At 39.5% G+C, this 19,098-nt stretch overlaps 1 protein-coding gene across 3 annotated transcripts; it reads right to left on the reverse strand.

The window, feature by feature from the left end:
- Positions 1-499: 499 nt before the first annotated feature.
- tbc1d8b (TBC1 domain family member 8B) lies at positions 500-17,538 on the reverse strand. 3 transcript variants are annotated; one of them, XM_083926510.1, is made up of 21 exons: positions 17,310-17,538; positions 13,519-13,629; positions 13,135-13,253; positions 12,757-12,982; positions 12,061-12,301; positions 11,322-11,529; positions 11,035-11,202; positions 10,778-10,939; positions 10,339-10,489; positions 9,938-10,152; positions 8,499-8,616; positions 8,102-8,387; positions 7,880-8,009; positions 7,702-7,800; positions 7,550-7,618; positions 7,211-7,451; positions 7,054-7,119; positions 4,069-4,161; positions 3,857-3,904; positions 3,651-3,748; positions 500-3,511 (listed from the first exon to the last, which is right to left on the reverse strand). In XM_083926510.1, the coding sequence occupies exons 1-21, from the start codon at positions 17,434-17,436 to the stop codon at positions 3,056-3,058; spliced, it is 3,432 nt and encodes a 1,143-aa protein (XP_083782636.1). In that variant the 5' UTR covers positions 17,437-17,538; the 3' UTR covers positions 500-3,055. The 3 variants fall into 3 exon arrangements, 2 of the variants coding, with proteins under 2 accessions (XP_083782636.1, XP_083782637.1); XM_083926511.1 differs by lacking the exon at positions 4,069-4,161; XR_014593474.1 differs by lacking the exon at positions 4,069-4,161 and having other exon boundaries at positions 3,380-3,511; positions 3,651-3,744; positions 3,854-3,904.
- Between the last annotated feature and the right edge of the window lie 1,560 nt (positions 17,539-19,098).

Consider the following 19,098-nt stretch of genomic DNA (forward strand, 5'->3'; position numbering starts at 1 on the left):
AGGATCTGTCAGTGTTCCCAACTTGTTTCCACTGCCCCAGAGTGGCTGGAAAAAGTAACTGCAGGTGTTGCAATGTAGCTAATTTCATAATCACAGTGCTGCTATATATAATCTATTTCAGATATTGTAGAAGAAAATGATGTTACTGGTAGTTTCCCTAGGCCCAATATTACATTTTCACTCTTTATGATTTGGCTAAAAGGCCCCTCATTGTACAGACCCACCTTCCTTTGTTGTGACGTCTTAAAAATTGCTCTTCTTTATTGTTATTTAACAATAAAATCCTACATAACTACCCCTATGTTAAAATTATGCATCTGTGCAAATATAAACATGACTGACAACCCAAACAGGCAGGAACTTATAACACAGTTAAACAGTTGCTCAGTTACATGTCAAAAGTCACATTTCCATTAATGTTGGTGTGTGTAGATCTAAGGTGCCTCAGGGAACACTCAGAATGACCCAAACATTATCATTCATAGAAGCATCACTTTTTATTCTTGTACCTTTAAATTGAGATAAAAAAAAAAAATCACAATCAAGCAGGTGAACAGAAATATCTGTACTCCACATATTTTGCAAAACACGCTTTTGCTCAAAAGCTACAGAGTTTCAAAGCTGTAGAGTACACTTGCACATCAAAGTACTTGGTTAATCATATAGTATTGCAGGAGCCCAAGCATTATCCATGCTTAATGTATTCACTGTGATGATAATGGCAAATCTGACAGTATGCCAGGGGGATGAAGATTTCCAACCATCTGTTTTTCCTTCCTCTGTTCCCACAAAGTCATCTCCTTTCACTTCTGCCCCCACTGTGTGGAAACCACAAACTATGTTGGGTTAGAAAAAAAAAAAACCTTAGTGTGTGCCATTTTCCAAAAGCTATGCTTAAAGAAGAAATTACTCATCAACCGTTTTGTGTTGTCTAAACCAATGTTCTATATTGCACAATGAGTACTTGAGAGCAAACATTTTTGTATAATTTCTAATCTTTAACATATCATCAAATTATCAGAAATAGACAAAGCAATACACTGGAATGAAAATGTTTGGAGATGTAACACATGCAGCATGAAACATCCGGGGAACAGTCATCGTGAAATAGTCAGACCATGGTGAGAGATGTTTGTTTTAAACAATGGAAATTGTTTTTGATATATATATACACACACAATGTATATATCTATCTATATATAATCTATTTTTTTTAACAATAGTCATGTAAACAGTGACAAATTTGTCTTGTCTGTTCGACTGAATATTGGATATTTGCAAAATGCTCATTTTCAAATTAATTCAAACTCACTTCAACAATACTGTATATATCAATTAACCCAATAATTACACAATTAAGTACATTTCAGATTGGTCTTAAAACTTAAGTGGAAAAAAAAAAAACAAAAACGTTCCTAGCAAATGGCAAAAATGAACACACGACAATTGAATTGCACTTAAAAAAGCTTCTAGAGCACTTTTTTCCAAGACAAGCAGAGATAAAGCTCTATGAATTAGTGAATTTGGCCCCTGGAGATGACAAGCTGCAGCTAAAGTGGTCATGACCTTTAGGAAACCAATGCCTTAGAGAGAAGGCAAAAACAAAGAAAAGCAGAAAATGCACAGATGAAAGGAAACAACTGAAATACTGTGAGTCAAAATTGGCTTTCTGTAGCTAGCAGTAATAAATGCCGTTCATTGAAAGCTAGCATAATGTGGCAAATCCTTTAACTCTGCTACACATGCTCTATAGTTTAAGGTTACAGACATTAGTATAACTCAGTCATATACTTTATAGATTTATATATCCCGGGTCGAAAAAAATATCCCTTTTCTCCCTTTTATTTTACACTTGCACCCTGAGATTCGATCAAACAAAATGTCCTTCAAAAGGTTTAAGTTGTTTCCACAACAGTCCATAAGCTCATATCTTACATTGTCAAAACAAGCCCCATAAATACAATAATCAAATGACTATTGAACCGATCTTTATGTACAAAATGCTGCACTTACACTAGAGCGTAACATCCTACATATACAGTAAGACGGACATACGGTAAGCAAACAGTACTTAAACTAGCCGCACTCTGAAGATCACACACACAAGACATTTTCAGAAGCAGATGCAGGAGATTTCCTTGCAGCAGCACTGTTCAAATTCATAACTACTTTATCTTTACAGAGCATAGTTTCCAGTATGACATACTTAAAGTCATGCTAAAGTATTGTTACTGCGTGTGCTGCTGTTGGAGGAACGAGACAGATGAGTGTGGCAGTGACGCATCCTGTCTTGTGTATTATTGCAAATGTGTAATACCAGAATCGAATCTTGAAATCTCTCTGAAATCAAATTATGGCTCCCAGGGACAACACTACGGCTTGTCCTTACTCACTGTACTACTGTTTATCCTGTGCCTACTCAACTGGAAAGCTGGTGTTTCTCAAAATAAGATGACATTTACAGAATAACACGAATGTTGCCTAAGAACAGGATACACTGAAGTCACAGGACACATTAACATTTACAGCTTATTTCACTACCGATATGACTTGTAATCGCAAAGAGAAGATATATCAAGATATCCAGAGGGAGAAGCTTCCACCTTGTCAAAGTCATTTATGGATTTGAACCTCAGCATGACATTAGTAACAGAGGGAAGGTCAAACTCCTCTGGCATGTTTCTAAATACAGGGGGCAGTACTGAATGTCACTTACACAATAAAAAACTGTACTGCATGTGCTCCATGGCATATTTTGCAAAAAAAAGTCAAACTAAACTTCCATCGAATCCGAACAATATGAGGCTACATGAGAGAATTCATTTCATCACAGAGGTTCAAAATGCATAATCAGATTGGAGGAATGAAACCCTACAGTTTGAAATGAGGCCTAACATGAAAATGCATCAGTGGACTGTAACGTAAAGCGTTGACAGTGTTTTAAAGATGTTGTGCCTTATTCATGTCAGTAATCTCACCGTCTGCTCTATCCAAGTCGAGAAAAGGAAATGCATGGTTCGAATCAGAAGCAGTATCAGTTCACTTATGTATCCTTTCACTTATGTGCCTTTAGCTTCAGCTGGGCCACCCTAGCTTGTCCCAGTTTAGTCTGAACGTCAACAGGCCTTTCAAAGAAGCTGACGACGGTCGGCTCGTTGAGCAGAGAAGCCAGGACCTGCTCAAACGAAAACGACCACTCCATCTCTGTGAGGTCGGCCCCTGCGTCCTGACTGTTGTGGGAGCTGGAGGTGTCGGAGCTCTCCGGGGTGGTAGAAGCTTCTTCAGTTGAAGACTCCTCAGCAGCAGGAGCAGCAGGAGCAGCAGCATCACCAGTAGCGTTGGCAGACTTTGTGGACTCGGGCGGACTGCTCGGCTCCTGTAGCCTCCGTCCCACCTCTTCCATCCTCAAGAGAAGGCTGGTCACATGGGCCACGGCTCGGTACAGAGACTCCTCCTCTGGATGGCCATGGAAAATGTTGTACAGGGTCTTGGAGAACTGGATGAACTGAGTCTGAGATAGAAAAAAACAATTAGAAGCATGTGTTGTACTTCATCTCATATATTGTGAAAATGTTAAGTTAAATCTTGTTTTGCCACTTCAGGATGGAATATGTATCTCCAGTCTATAAACACAACATGGATTGAATTACCTGATTAATTCGGGGTAAGTCCTTGATGGTTTCCTCTTTCTTAAGTATTTCGTTTTGCCATTGTTTCAGGTAGGCCTGCAGGTCCACTTTTCCTCTACCTGTCAATTTCATACACAAACTCTACACCATCACACTAAACTAAGACGTTTACAATTGTTTCTGTTATAGCCATGGAGTGTGTGTGATAAATCTGGGTGAAATACTACCTCTTTCAGGGCTTTTCCTTATCACTCCATCTTCGGGCAGATCAAAGGCTGAAAAATAGAAGCAGCATGTATGAACTGTATAGAGCGACGCTTTAAGAAGAATCAATAAATTCAAGCAAATTAGGCAGAATCAAGACAGAATTATAACAGAGAAGCAAAGGGTAAAGGTGAAATTTGAGTTTAACAAGAAGAGAAAGAGTAAAAAAGCTAACCAGTCAGTCTACTCAAGTGAGAAGAGTCTTCAGTCATTGGAATAAAGTGCTGGATTCTTTGTTCCTTTATGTGCAAAGGACTACCTGTAAAAACTAGAAGATACTGACTGTGAGTGCACTGAGAGGAAAGATGAAAAGACAGAAGAGGTGAAATTTGTTTGAGAATTTGATGAAAGAAAACACAGATGTCCATATACAGTATACTGAGTCATCAGTTTAATGCAACCCAACAATCCTGGAACAGTAACTGCATATTGGACTGCATTATATTTAAATATTTATTAATGGATTTATATTGGGGGGGGGGGGGGGGGCTAGAAATTAACTGGGAACATTCATTACAAAAATAAATAAATAGTTGATTATTTCTCACGTTCTTATTTGAAATGTGCTTTATTGTGTGTGTGTGTGTGTGTGTGTGTGTGTGTGTCTGTGTTTATGCGGTTCGTTTGCATTGCTGTTACACAATTACCCTCACAGGCCAGCAGTGTCATTATATCTGCCCGAAGGCTTTGTGCTGCACGAGCGGCACAGCCTGAGGTTTGCCAGGCTCAAATTTCCACCCAAATCTAAAATATTATTTCAAATCTAATGGACAGAGGGACACAAAATATACTTTATTTCCAAATCATAATCATCTTGAAATTCTGAAATTTCCCTTGTGTCAGCGATACATCAGATCATCATCTTTTTTACACAGACCACTAATGATAAGCTGTGAAAAGGGTCACACACAAAACATAGCGCCATGTGTTGCGTTCATGCTCCACAGATATATAACTGTCAATAGTTATTGCAGTCCTGATGGTAACATTCTCAGCACTCCTATCCGGAGCTGTGAGTTCAATGTAAAACGAGATATGGTTATCCCTATAACCAATCACAACCCAGATGATGTCATCATGTACTCCCTGCTCTTTGACTGAAGCTGATAAGTAAGTATAGCTGCTGTACTTTGTGTTTGGACTGAAGAACCTACACACTCTTAGCTCTAATAGCATGTGGCTCAATTTCCTTCAGTTCCAGCGGGTTCATTGCATTAAGCCTGTCCTAGTTTATTTTTGGTTCAACAATAGGAAAAATCCTATCTTCTTATTACAGAAGTACTCGCTAAACTCATAGCTGTGTCCTATCCTATCTAAACTTAAGAAATCCTAACTATAACTGTAAATTTGATTCTCCAATTAGCATTCGTCCCGTCATGCCCCTTATCTTTGATTAGACTGTCTACTTTAGATGAACAAGCCATAGTGTCAATGTCCCACATTTGTCAGTAGCTAGCTTGCTGTCATGAAAGAAAAACTACTGCTACAGGAAAATGTATTAAATACATGTAATTATTTTATAAATTAAATTGATTAAAACAATTATTTAGTTTATATATATGAATTAATTTAAATAAATCGTCTTGGCAGGGAATTTAGGAAAAAAACAAAAATCCTAAATGTCATCCTAAATTGAGATAAGATAGGACTAAGTTCCTGTAATGAGGGTCCAGAGTTAGGGCTGCCCCTCTGTGACATCGGCAACTGTTTGAAGTCACTGGGGTTTCATTTTTCAGCTCTCTCTTTGTTGGACGGTAAAACCCACAATGCATAGCGTTACAATGTCAAAAACACTGATGAAAGTGGAATTTTGCATTATAAAACACTGAGTGTCTGCAGCTGTTTGTCTTGATGATGATGGCAGCCATGTTGTCATCAAATACTAAAATATCAGCCTCACACTTTACTGTGCATAGAAATATCACTGTCAAGGTAAAATGATGTCACAAAAGTGCTGTCCTACTTATCAGGCAGTGTTCGGACACCCTCCTATGCTCAGACACTTAGGGCAGAAACATAGTCCACGCAAGTACGCGGACGCAAATGACAACAACTGGCCCAGCTGGCACAATCGTGTGTCCCCGTGTAGATACTTAACGTGCACTCTTCCGCACTGGTGGAGGCGAACGACAGTCTTCGGAGGGGCCATATAGAGTTAAGTAGTAGTAAAGCGTTTCCATGACCAACACACATTATTGTGCTTTCTGCACTGAAGAATTTATGATTTATGATTTTCAGGTGACACATTCCAGAAGGCAACCGTGCCTGAAATCCAGCTTGTGTGGCTCAAAGCGTCTGCATTCGTATACATGCGTAGCATAGTTTGGCCCATATAGTGATGTCACAGGTGATGTTGATTAAAGTCTGTGAGGTTCCAGCACTGAGGACCTGTCCTTGGTGCTGAAGCGAATGTGCACTCTCTGCGAGACATAAAACAAGCTTTGCTGCTTGACGTTCACTGGCCTGGCACATTGCAAAACGGTGACTCAGTGCTCTTCTGCTGCTAAGCTGTCAGTTGTAATTTGAGCACTTCATCCTCATCACAGATCCTCTTTGTGGAGAAGCTAGCCTCCTGCAAAATGCCCTCACAGTTCCCTACACCCCCCGTTGCCATGGTAAAGTTCTTTCACCCAACATGCTGTTGACTATTCTTACCCCTGCCTTCAAGCATGCACTGCCACATCATGCAGACAAGAGCCGCACATTCAAGGACAGTTTCTACCCCCAGGCAATGAATGTGCTCACTCGACAAATGCTGAGTTATGGGCAGGATTATTGAATTGAGAACTCCTATATTTACAGGCCCTGTAGAGCAACAACTGATGTCTATCTGACCTTGTGTTTTACATTAGTGTCAGCTGCTGTTGTGTTACTGCCGTCATGTTAGGTAGAATCTACAGAATGATAAGGATCCAGTCTGAAAACATTTGCTGCGTTTGAACTTTGAGCCTGCAGCCTGTATGCTGTGGGAAAAATGAGTTTAGAGGTCGAGCTGAACGTAGGCTTACACAAATATATTTTGTAGTTTAAGAGAGACAGACAGATGGGCCTTAGTCAACTGTGGGTTAGGGGTTAGAGTTAGAGTCACATGAGTTATGTTCACCTATTTTTTGTCATTTAGATCGGCTGCTATTGGATTGATAAATTGTGCATCACTCACCTGGTGGCAGGTGCAGCTTGAAGAGGAATTTCAACTTATTTGTGAACGATCCACAGTACAAAGTATCTGCAAAAGAAGCAATAAGAAAATTATAGCACAGGGGAAATTAAGGTCAACAGTTGCATTAGGGGAGAGCAAAGAGAGAGAGTGAACCCACCGAGGGCAAAGCAGAACTCTTTAAAGTTGACGAGGCCGTCCTGGTTCTCATCTATCAGGCGGAAGACCCAGAGAGAGAGAGTGCTCTTGGGGTTGCAGAAAGCCCAGGGCTCCAGCAGTGAGAAGAGCACGCTGAACTGTTGGAAACCCAACTGGTACTGGTCCAAATAGGCAAGGCTGGGGTCGTGATGGAGCAGAGCGGGACTCTTCATTGTCCAGTAGCAGCAGAGGAAATGCTGCCTCTGAATAGAAAACACAGAAGAACATGATACCATTTCACTCCTTTATTACATTTTTGACATTATGACCCGGAATAAAGTGTATCATGTCTTTGACTCACTTTGAACAAGTTATACAGCCCGTCCAGTTGTGAGGCGCTGAATCTGACTTCTTGGGTCACCACTCGAATCTGGAAACAAGATTTTAATTCATCCCTAATACCACAGTAACAATGAATGGACACTAACTACTGTAAAATCAATGACCTCTTACCACATTTTGTTTTGTTGTATCCTCCAGCGTCTGAATTACATGCAGTTTGTTTCTTTTCCGCAAACTCTCGACTTCCTCTGAACGTATATTTCCGTATTTCTAAAATGAATCGCAATTAGTTATATCAACCACAACATTGGCATCGCTGGATAAACTGACACGGAAAATTTTAAAGTACCTCATAGGCCTCTTTGATCAGTTCACTGATGTCCACACTGGACGGGGACGCTTTATCGTTATTGCTCACTGAACCTTGCTGCACTGTTGGAGGCAACGGACTGTCTTTGTTTGTTACACTGTCAAAGAATCTGAAAATATAGCGTTACAGAAAGAGAGGCAATTATTTACACAGTAATTATGTTTAAAATGCACCAGTCCTTCTTTGTTTGTATTCACAGACTTGTTGAGGATGGTGACGGCCTCGGCATCGTCGTGGCAGCTGATCAGAGCCTCCATGTTGTAGTCCAGCACTGCCAGGCCGAGCTGCAGGATGGCTTTTATGCCGTCGTAGAAAAAACAGTCCACCACGTTCACAGCGCTCTCTATGGGCAGGACACTGATGAAGAGAGTGAGGAACCAGGACAAGGACACGGACGAAAAGAAGCTCAGGTCTGTCATGTGCTCAACCAGCTGGGGGAGGCTTTCTCGAATCAGGTCCTCGAACACCGCCTGGTCAACCAAAGCACCTGAAGGAAGATCGGCAGCATTTTAGAGATCCATTTCACTCCTGATACCTTTACATTTTTACGCCTCCAAATTAACAACAGACACAGCAACAAAACTGCTTCCCCTCTCACCAATAATTCGGCGGTTAAAATAATCCGGCAGCATTCTCTCACAGACAGCTACTAAGAGCCAGAAAGCCTCTTCTTCTTTTGCGTAGAGCAGGAGAACTGAGGTGAGGATATTCATGGCCTGAACAGGAAAAAGGACATACTTTAAAAACACACACATTACTGCTGTTGTAAGAATAAGGTTGACTGCAGGGGGAGGCCAGTATAAAGAGCGTTTGTATCAAATATGTACATCAGTGCCTTTTTAAAACTATTTTCAATGGTTTTAGAGCATTTGACCTTTTCTGAGCTCCACAGCCTCTTTTTTCAGAATTAATTTTAGAATTCCCTCAGCTTGTTTAGAGTTGCTGCACTCCTTAATGTCATGGAATGACACGGGGGTTCAAAATGTATGTTGTCTGTGCCGCAATCTTAACACGTCTCATCGGATGGTTCGTTTTTAAATGGAAATTATCATTGTTGCTTCCAAACCTATTTTGTCATAAGTTTACCATCACTTTTATTATTTTCTGCATTTTGAAATCTCAATAACTTTGTGAATTGTTTTATGGTTAATGATTCAAATAAGCCCTCTGGGTTTTCTTTCCTCTTTTTGTATTTTCTATGCTATGTTTTTAAATTGTACAAACAATAAAATGAAATGAAATCTGAGGAGTCATTGGAAACTGATTGGGAAAGGGCAGGCACTTTCAAAACTGGCAGGTGATTGGATGAACAATCCGTCTTTCAAACTCTCACTGGAGACAATCAGGAGAAGAGAAAAAACACATTTTCCATCAAGAAACGGCTTCAATGCCGTTCTCTTCTTTCAACAAAGAAATACTCTCCAGGTCTGATAACATTGATGCTATTGCAGCATCTCAGCTAACCTCTTTAGGAGCCGCCATTGTTGTTTTGTTTGGGCTGGATGACTTCTAGGAGCCTGACCATATGGATTTTTGTGTGACATGTGAATGCAACTCTCACGTATTCACAACCTGAGAACCCCTCAGCTTTTGTCTGATTATTATTTAGCCTCTGGAGGCAACAGCCAATATTCGTGATCCAATGAGCAATTTGAAGATGCAAGAATGGAGTTGGACTCGAGAGATGACATCTTTATAAAATTATCTAAAACTTAACTTCCTAATTATCTTAATTATCTACATATAAATGCAAATACATAATAACAAAATGCTAAAGCTAAAACGCTTCCAATACCAAAATCTTGTCCTACTGTCTAAAGATTTTGCATTCATATGCAGATAAATGTTCATAGAGATGATCTGTATCATAACTGTCCCCTCACCTGTTACTGTTAAAACAAAATGAAAAGACAAAGAATAATCATAAAGCAAATTGGCCCGTATAATAGTTGGCCAATGAATGTTCCTATATTTTACTGAGAGCTTCTTAATATATATGTCATCATAGTGCCTATTAAAAACAAGGAATCAAAGTACCTGGCAGTAGCCAATTTTTGGGTTCCTGTATGCATAGGCAGTAAGGACTCTGCGTAGAGCTGAGATTCCTGTGTCACTTTGAAAGGCAGGGTGCTCCGGCAGAGAGCGGTGTAAGTCTCTCTCGATCTCATCTGTAGCTAAAGTGCTTGTGCCCAGTGACTGTTCAACCAGATCAGTGTAATAGCCGGGGTGAGTGGCCATGTCATTCACAGCTCCTACAGAGGCAGAATCAAAAAGTCAGTCCAAAAACAGATGTTGCAGAGATTACACACCAACCATGTTTTGCTAATTTATATTGAGTGAGTACTTTCAATCATGCAAAACTTTAACAAATCACTAACACTGCATATCGCATGCAGTTCATAACATAATGAGAGGAGTAATGTCTGCTGTATAAATACCTGAAAAAAGCATCCAGAGCTCTCCTCTCAAGGCCTCAGGAACACCACGGACAATCAAGTCTCGTGTCTTCCTGGTGAAGAACATACTTGTACCACGTCCATATTCAGAGAAATGGATATTCCAAGACTGTTCCTTCATCTTTTCTTTAAGCTGTCAAATGCACACGCAGCACACGCCAGTGTCATCGCACATGCCCTGCAGCACTGTTAAAACTGGTTGCATTTCTAAACAGATTCATGCTTCATTTTTATTTATGTCCATCTCTGAATTGACAGACACCCACCAGACACCCCCATCCCGCAAAGCAAAAGAATATTCTGGTGTATTACAATTACATCAAGGTACTCTAGTCAGATTTTTTAAGTAAATGTGGAGGTTTTCAACAAAATGCTGCGTAAAACAAATGTTGTGTCAGTAGAACAAAACTCTGATATTTACCATTTTGGGGTCAAGGTTTTCAACATCCTGGGGGTGGAAAACAGTCATGAGAGCCTCGGTGCTTACGGCCTTGCTGCTGTCTTTCTGTCCCACCATCAGTGTTACGTCCTCTGGGTTGTCCTCAAAGTGGTTGATGAGCGACTGGCACTCACCTCGTATGACCTTAGTCATGAATACATACCATTTATCAATGTCAAAAGAGACTGCAAACTGTCAATAAATAGTGCCGAGACACAATAAAACAAAAAACATATTACCTCTGATGACGCAGAGTGCTGAGGGCTGGCACTAATCCCACATCTGCTACGGATCGTGTTGGCAAGCCGCTGATAGCCCCGCACCTCGGAAAAACGCAGAGCCCTCTTGCCACGCACACACACCGTTAAAGCCCTGCTGCTGGAGTCAGGCTTCTCAACATTAATAACCTGGAAGAAGGCGATGTTGGAAGACCAGTCACTTTTTTCCCCTGCTATTCATTAGTAAACAGGGTGCTACTGTATATGAGAGGTTACTAGCAGTTTTTATCAATTCAGTTTCATTTTACCTCTCGCATTGGAATGATAACATGGCATTGGCTTCCATCTTGGCTGGCGAAACACAGGTAGTTCTCCGACAGACATATCTTGCCAAGCGTGTTATAATGACTGAAGGGCACCCAGAGGAAGCTCTCATGCACCTCTAACAGGTTCTCCTCCTTGGGAAGCCTGAAAAACGTCCGGAATTGCTCGCTCTTTGCATGAGCTTCTAGGCCTCTGTGAGGAAAGGTAAGGCAGAAAATAATGTCATGTGCTGAACATCACGTTTAGGTTTTCTTAGAACATCCTTTTAGCAGCTTCCAGACTCCCTCTATCCCTCTCCCTCTCTCACACACAAAAGTCTCACAATAACCATTTTTTTTGTGCTCCCGTTTGTCACATTCCATATCAATCTTTGTCCTTGTTATTTTATTCAATGTCATTTTCCTAATTGTCCTGTTGTATAATTATAATCTTAAATTACACTGTTCTGAATTTATATTTCCAAATTGAAAAGCATCATTCTAGCAGGTCAACATCAAAACAAATAATAGAATTAGTAGTTAAAAAAAACAACAAAAGTGTGTCTGTCACTGACATTTTTATGTATGATCTACCTGCCATTCCAGGCAGGTAAACACACACACAAACGCTTTTTGACTCAAGTCAGACTGTATGTTTACTCTTGTATGTTTACTTGTTTTTCGAGTTGGCAGGCAGTACTAACAGGATCATGTAGAGTTGTGCAGTGCAGCAGACAGACAGTACCTCTTGGTAATTTGCAGGGGATCAGAGAGCGCTGGCTCTCTATGGAAGGCCTCTTTATCAAAAAGGCGCTTGATGGAGTAATCAGCCAGCTGTTCCATGATAACAAATGTTTCATTAAGGTGCAGCAGCATGGAGAAGTAGTGATCCTCCCCATGAGCCAAGACATGGATGCTCTCAGTCAGGATAACATTAGAGGTTTTCTCCAGCCTCCAGATCTCATCCCAGGAGATGATAAGTTTCACTGCACAGTCACCATAATACATGGAAATTAGTCAGTCATTAATCAGTGGTTAAGGTTCAAAGCTGCAAGGTCAAGGATCTCAAATGAATGGGTAAATCATAAATTAAAAAAAACATTAATTAAAATATCCGAAATGCATTGCAGTTACAACATAATTCACAGTGACATTAAGAAAGAATTGCAAACATGCATCATTGTGAAAATTCTAAAATGTCACTTGCCGTTATTAAATTCCATGTTGTTCATTATTCACACTGCTTTTCAAGTCTGCCTCTGTGAGGTATGCTATAATGGCCTTTTCACAAATATGGAACCAGTAATTACCTTAAGCTACTTTGAATAAGAAAAGGATCCAAAGAAAATTCGGTTGCCTCTATGGTTGCCTTTAGGCGCTGTCGCAATCCTAATAACCAAAATCAAAAAGAACTGAAATAAATGGCACAGAGAAGGCTTACCCTCAGATCCCAGCAGGTATGAATAGAAGCACAGGAAGTTTGTGCTGAGGTAGAGCCAGCCCTGACAGGGCACTTTGCCTCTCCAGTAGCTGCATGAGTAATATGTGACCAGCTTTTCCTGTGGTGGCAGCTCAAACCACTTCTCAAACCTCAAAAGTGCTTCTCGGAACTTCTCAGGATCTTCCTCCAGCACCAGAGATCCCTTCCCTTCCTCAGCAATAAGACCCTAACACATTAAGAGAAATGACTCTAAATAATCAGGGTTAAGTAATTGACAGTGATAGAGTAATGGTTACCATATACAGTATTTTACAACATTACAATTACAGCCCTGCTGAGGGATTAAGATGTGTGGGATGAGTTTTCGGAAATTCTTACTCTAATCTTGCCCTGTACGAAGCTGGTGATGTCTTCGCTGGAGTCAAAAACAGAGAGTGTCCTCATGATGTTCTGTTGCAGCCAGTCCCAGTGCTGAACAATCTCCTCTTTGGTGACACCTGACGCAAAGTCAAGAGGAAAGCAAAACACATGTCTTATATCATGTTTGTGTTTCCTTTTTTTATTATGTCTAAAGAAAAAATACCATAGAAAAATACTTATAGCTTATAGCTAAAGGAGTACTTTAACGCTGACCATTTTATGCAATTACAACATGTATGCAACTGATCACAATTAATTAAAACAAATACATTTGAAAAATCTATTAATTTGACATCACTTTTTAAATGTCTATCAGAATAATAAGAAAATACAGTGACATACCACATGCTATTGACCAATACACTTGTGAGTCCGGTGTGTGGTGTAGGATGCGGAAAGGAGCAACTCTGGATGTGGAGTCCAACACAGTATCCAGAGTTCCCACAAGGAGGCCTGTAAGTATAAAGTACGTTGTTATTTTTAAATCACTCCAGTCACACACGATCCTCACCATGTGAAAATCAGAGAGAAAAATATAGTTATACATGATATTCAAGAAACTATAAGTGTTTGTTAACTGGTCATATTTGTGTTTAACAGCTGTATTCAGTGATTAACGTTCATTTAACAGCATCCAAAAATATGAGTCACTTAGAGGTCCCATATTGTAAAAGGTGGGATATCATGGTTTTTTTTGTTTTGTTATTATAAAGCAGGTCGAGGTGCTGTATAAATGCTGTATTGGAAGTTACAAAAGACTCAGTCCACAGAGACACAGCCCATATTCAGAGACAGGGCCTCTAAACGAGCTGTCAGGTCTATGCGATGACACAACTATACTATATATAGGTAATTGCTGCTACATTACATTACAGTTCTCCAACTGCAATGACGGGATGCTGTCCAATCAGAGCAGGGCTTTTTCAGACAGGGGGTGGTTTATTCAGACAGACAGGATGAGAAAAAAGCATGTAAATATCCTCTATTAGAAACCCAAAATATAAGTATGAACCTGAGTATGGGCATAATATGGAACATTTAAACTAATTCAGCTACGGTCTAATCATGTATCGAAATACCTGTCATTCAATCTTTTATTTATACTTGCATCATGTACATGCATTGTAGAAATGAAAGATCCCTCGGGTCCACTTTAGAGCTGCGCAACTAAAATTAGCAAAATCTGTTACCTTTATAACTTCTCCCTGACATGCCCTCCATGAATAATTAACAAGGTCGCAGTGAAACCACAGTCATGCACTGCATCAGCATTATACTGGCCTGTCTGCTCTCCACAAGCTCTCCTAGTGATCTACCAGGGAGTAAAGGATTCAAAGGATCATACACAGTTCACATAATTGATGTTATCATCAGTGTAGAACATCACACAGTAGAGCATAGGATTAAAAAACACATAAAAGATACTTCAGACATAAAAGACTCTTGTGCTGGAGAGCTTCAAGTGTATCATGCCATCTACCATCAGGTAGCATTTAATCTCCACTATCATTAAACCAGACAAACGGGACACTGGTGCTTTTGTCTTCAGCTAGAACACCATTCATTATCATTCATTATCTATTAATTACCTTACGGCTGTCACGCTGTGGCATGTGGTTAGAAATGGTAGGTTACAATCATTGGTGGCATTACAAAGCACCACCTTCCTACTGGCAGATGACAGTTTTCAAAGATCCAAGTCGCTGACTTTAAGTCAGTAACGAATGCCATGCAGTCCGTTTAGTACAAGGTCTTGGCTGCATCAGAAACTGGCTTGGCATTTAAAGGAGAATGCGGCTTTTTTTTTTTAAATGTACACATTATTATTTTTGTTTCAAACAGTTCAACTAGTTACTTTGAACATGCATCACTCCTAAAGATGGTGCATTTGTTTAATTTAGATGATATTTGGCTATTAATAAGGAAATAATACTAACATTCATTCAATCATCTTCAACCGCTTGTCCCTATCGGGGTCAAGGCGGGGGAGCTGGAGCCGATCCCAGCTGACATTGGGCGTGAGGCAGGGTACAAACAGTTAAATATAAAATTAAGATGTAAATGAATGAATGAATGAATGAATGCTTTATTTCAAACATGTGAAAATTGTATTACCCTTGAAGCACTAGTCATTAAAACCCTTTGTATGTTTGAAAAGGATTAGGAAGAAGCATTAGCTTATTCATTCCTACCCCTTCTCCACTTAGTACCTAGTACTGTAGGTTTTCTTACTTCCTGTGTATCCTGTTTTCTTTTGTTTGTTTTGTATTTTTAATATGCTCAACAAAATAAACAATCACCAACAAACAACACAATAACCGCTTTTGTAAAAATAAATAAATGACGGCAAAATGTGAGAAACCTAGTGTTTGTCTTCCCTGTTCCTTGTAAACACCATCCGTTTGTACTGTTGTTTGAATTTGCTCATGGTTGGACATTGTCTGAGCTCCTCCGCTCGTCTGTTCCACAGTTTCACTCCACATATTGAAATGCAAAAGGTTTTTAAAGTTGAGCGTGCATAGAGATGTTTTAGATTCAGTTCCCCCTCAGATTATAACCCCCTTTTCTCGGAAAAAAACATGCTTGAATATTTACTGGTAATATGTTGTTTGTTGCTCTATACATGATTTGTGCTGTTTGAAAGCTTAACAGATCAGTGAGTTTCAGTATTTTTGATTTTGAGAATAAAGGGTTAGTGTGTTCTCTGTACCCAGTGTTATGAATTATCCTGATTGCTCTTTTTTTGCAAAATCGACAGTGGTTGTAGTGTAGATTTAAGTATTGCCCCAAATCTCTGAACAGTAACTCAAACACAGTAATATCAGTGAATTGTAACGAATGTGGAGTGATTTGTGGTCCAGAAAGTGTTTAAAGCCTTACTTAGAACTGAGATGCTCTGTGACAGTTTGCTGCGAACATGCAAACAAAATAAATTAAATTAATAATCCATATGGGGCGGTGCAACCCATGATTGACTGTTCCTTTCCCAAGACTTTTCAATGAATCAGTATAAAATTCTGGCCCTATATATATATATATATATATATATATATATATATATATATATATATAAGAGGCGGCTACTATGATCAGTTGATGAATCAAACACTTGATAAGCAGGAAATTAGTCAACACCATTTTTTTTTATAATAAACTAATTTTCATTCACTTGCGTTGGCTTCTCGAATATGAAGAGTTCCTGTCCTTTTGGCTTTGTATCATAATAACAATAATAATAATAATAATAATAATAATAATAATAATAATAATAATAATAATTATATAATTGTGACAATTTTGACGTTGGTAATAATTGACAGACTAATCAATAATAAAAACAATATTTAGTTGCAGCCTGTAAAAATAACTGTTACATATTATTTAAGCAAAGCTATGAAATAACCTGAATTACAGTGTGACAACTCAACTAAGCATCGATGTCACTACAGAGTCTCTGACACATTTGTGGCCCAGGGAGCAGCAACAGGCCCTGGCATTGCACTGACGTTATACAGTAAAAGGTTGTTTTTCTCTTGTTGTTTTCGCCTCAAGGAGAAAATGGTGCAAATATTGAGACAAACTCACTGAACCTACCTGGGGCACAACAATAACATGGACACATCCCTTCACATATGGACTGCTAAAAGAGCTGTGTAGAACATAGTTAGTCCAACAGACACGCTTTTGCTTGACGCGACTAGAGTCTCAATGTGACACAAGTTTCGGGGCCTATCGGTGGGAAATGAGATGAACTGTGTAAGTTACCGGACAGACACACTTCCTCCCCGTAACCACCTTTGTTGCTCTATGCTGTAACAAAGCAAATAGACTAATGTACTGACACGTACAGTCCCAGACACCTTCACTCTCGCGGGCTGGAGTGTCAGCACGAGGAACCAGCTGTTCGGTATCCTCACTGACACTTGGCTTAAACCTGTTGCTATGAGGATTGTCTGTAGCCTTCCCAGCAGCACCCGCCCTGTGCACGGCAGACAGCCCGTTAGCCGTGAGAACGTACGGCGAGTTCTCCCGTGAATAAACCCGTTTGTATGTTGTGTTTGGGTGAAGCCGCGGCGGCTGTCGTGTCCTACACATGCCGGAGGAGGTGATAACAACATAACCGCCGACGTTACCTGTCAACCCGCCTCCACCTTCTCCGTACCCTCTTCTCCTTTGCAGTACGAAATACTCGTTATCCTCCTCGGTGACCCATAATTTAAACGCGTTTTTCAGCAGTATCTCGTCAGGTTTGAGCCACATGTTTCAAATAAATGTCATGGAGTTATCTATCAAATCCACCTGACATGTCACGGTTATCTGTAAGCCAACAACATCAAAAGCCCGTGCACATTTGTTGGTGTCCGAATCCCTCCCTTCCCACGTCGACAAGAAATGCTGCCAGAGCCGCAAGGCATTCTGGGATTGTAGTTTTCTGACGAGAAGGCGGTGGGCGGTTCCGTGGGGTTCCTTTTCCTGGACTAGCTATTTCATGAATGAAATGGTGTTATATTTGCTCATCTTTAATTCATAATTATTATTTTTTTATCCAAGCTGCACTGAGGAATACCAGGGCCACCTCTTTGGTTTTACTTTGAAATACCGGTGACCCAGTTCTGTGTTTTCATTCACTGGTGTAAAGAAGAAAGAAACTGTCAGATCATACACAGATCAAAGGGATAAAAGTATTAAATGTCCAAACCGGGTGGAACCCATGATGATTTTCATCAAAGTCATGGTTCAGCTGCTCTCTGCTGTTATTTAAGTAGTGGACAATCGTACGTTATGGGATACATTGTGTGGCAGCTTGACAAACTTTTGACTGGAAAGAAAAAAGAAATTCTCCATATTTACCGCAGTTATTTGGCATCATTTGAAGTTTTCACACAATAAAACACTTGGTGGTGAGGCACAGTTTGCTCATTTTAAAGCGGGCATACATTTCATGGCAGGTTGAGACTGCACACACTGCACAGATGTGTATCCCCTTTAAGGCATAGTCTGAAATACTAGGTGTAATATGGTGTCAGAGCATCATGTGTGGATTCTAGAGAGGAGATTTTTTTTAAATACCTGAAGATTTGTTTTTTACATTTCTTCTTTTCTAAACAGTGAATGCAAGGAGAGAGGAAAGAGAGGCAACCAAGGACTGACATGCAGTTTAAGGTCTTAGGTTCAATTCAATTCAGTTGTATTTAAAGTGTCAAATCGTAGCAAATCATAACAAAAGTTTGGGTTTGAGTCCATGCTGCAGAAGACTGTTTCTTCATTTATGGTGGATCCTCTCTACCAGATAAGCTATCATGTATATTGTAAAAAGAAAAAGAGGTATATTTTGTGGAATTCTACAATTGTACAAAATGTGTATCCCCTTTAAGCATAATCTGAAATACTGGACACATAAAATACTTGGTTTCAGGGCAATACGTGTGGAATTCAAAGGGAGGATTTTCCATATAAATTCTGTATCACCAATAAGATTAAGGAAGTACACGTCACAATCTCACACAACATATACCTATCCTAAAAATCTATACTTTTCCAAATTCCTAGATATTAAACAAATGCAATTTTTTAAATTTGCAACCAGAATCTTTGACACATTTATTCTATAATTGTTTACATTCTGCTGCTTTTTGGACTTGAATGTTACAAAAGGTATTTTGCAAAATTAACTGTCATATCAGAATTGAATGTAGAAATGTAATTTTGTATTTTGAACATGAGGCATATAATGTAATACTATACAATATTTATTGTTAACGTGATGATTTTACATGGTAAATTGTATTTGCACAGCCGTAATGTATTACTATTCCCAATTGCATTGCTTTACAAACTGATTTCCAGAAATGTCTAAAGTCTCTCAAATGAACGACCTCCAAAAAAAAATTAAAACTGTTAAACTCTTTTATTCACCCTATT

The sequence above is a fragment of the Echiichthys vipera genome (assembly GCF_963691815.1).
Source record: "Echiichthys vipera genome assembly, chromosome: 14".
Classification (NCBI taxonomy): domain Eukaryota; kingdom Metazoa; phylum Chordata; class Actinopteri; order Perciformes; family Trachinidae; genus Echiichthys; species Echiichthys vipera.

What these genes read in the sequence shown, in the direction of transcription:
- tbc1d8b (XM_083926510.1), bottom strand. Translation starts at nt 17,436, where the DNA reads ATGTGGCTCAAACCTGACGAGATACTGCTGAAAAACGCGTTTAAATTA. An exon ending in AAAACCTTGACCCCAAAATG is followed by an intron (nt 10,490 to 10,777) that starts GTAAATATCAGA and finishes TGCATTTGACAG; the next exon opens with CTTAAAGAAAAGATGAAGGA. An exon ending in ATACAACAAAACAAAATGTG is followed by an intron (nt 7,619 to 7,701) that starts GTAAGAGGTCAT and finishes TCTTGTTTCCAG; the next exon opens with ATTCGAGTGGTGACCCAAGA.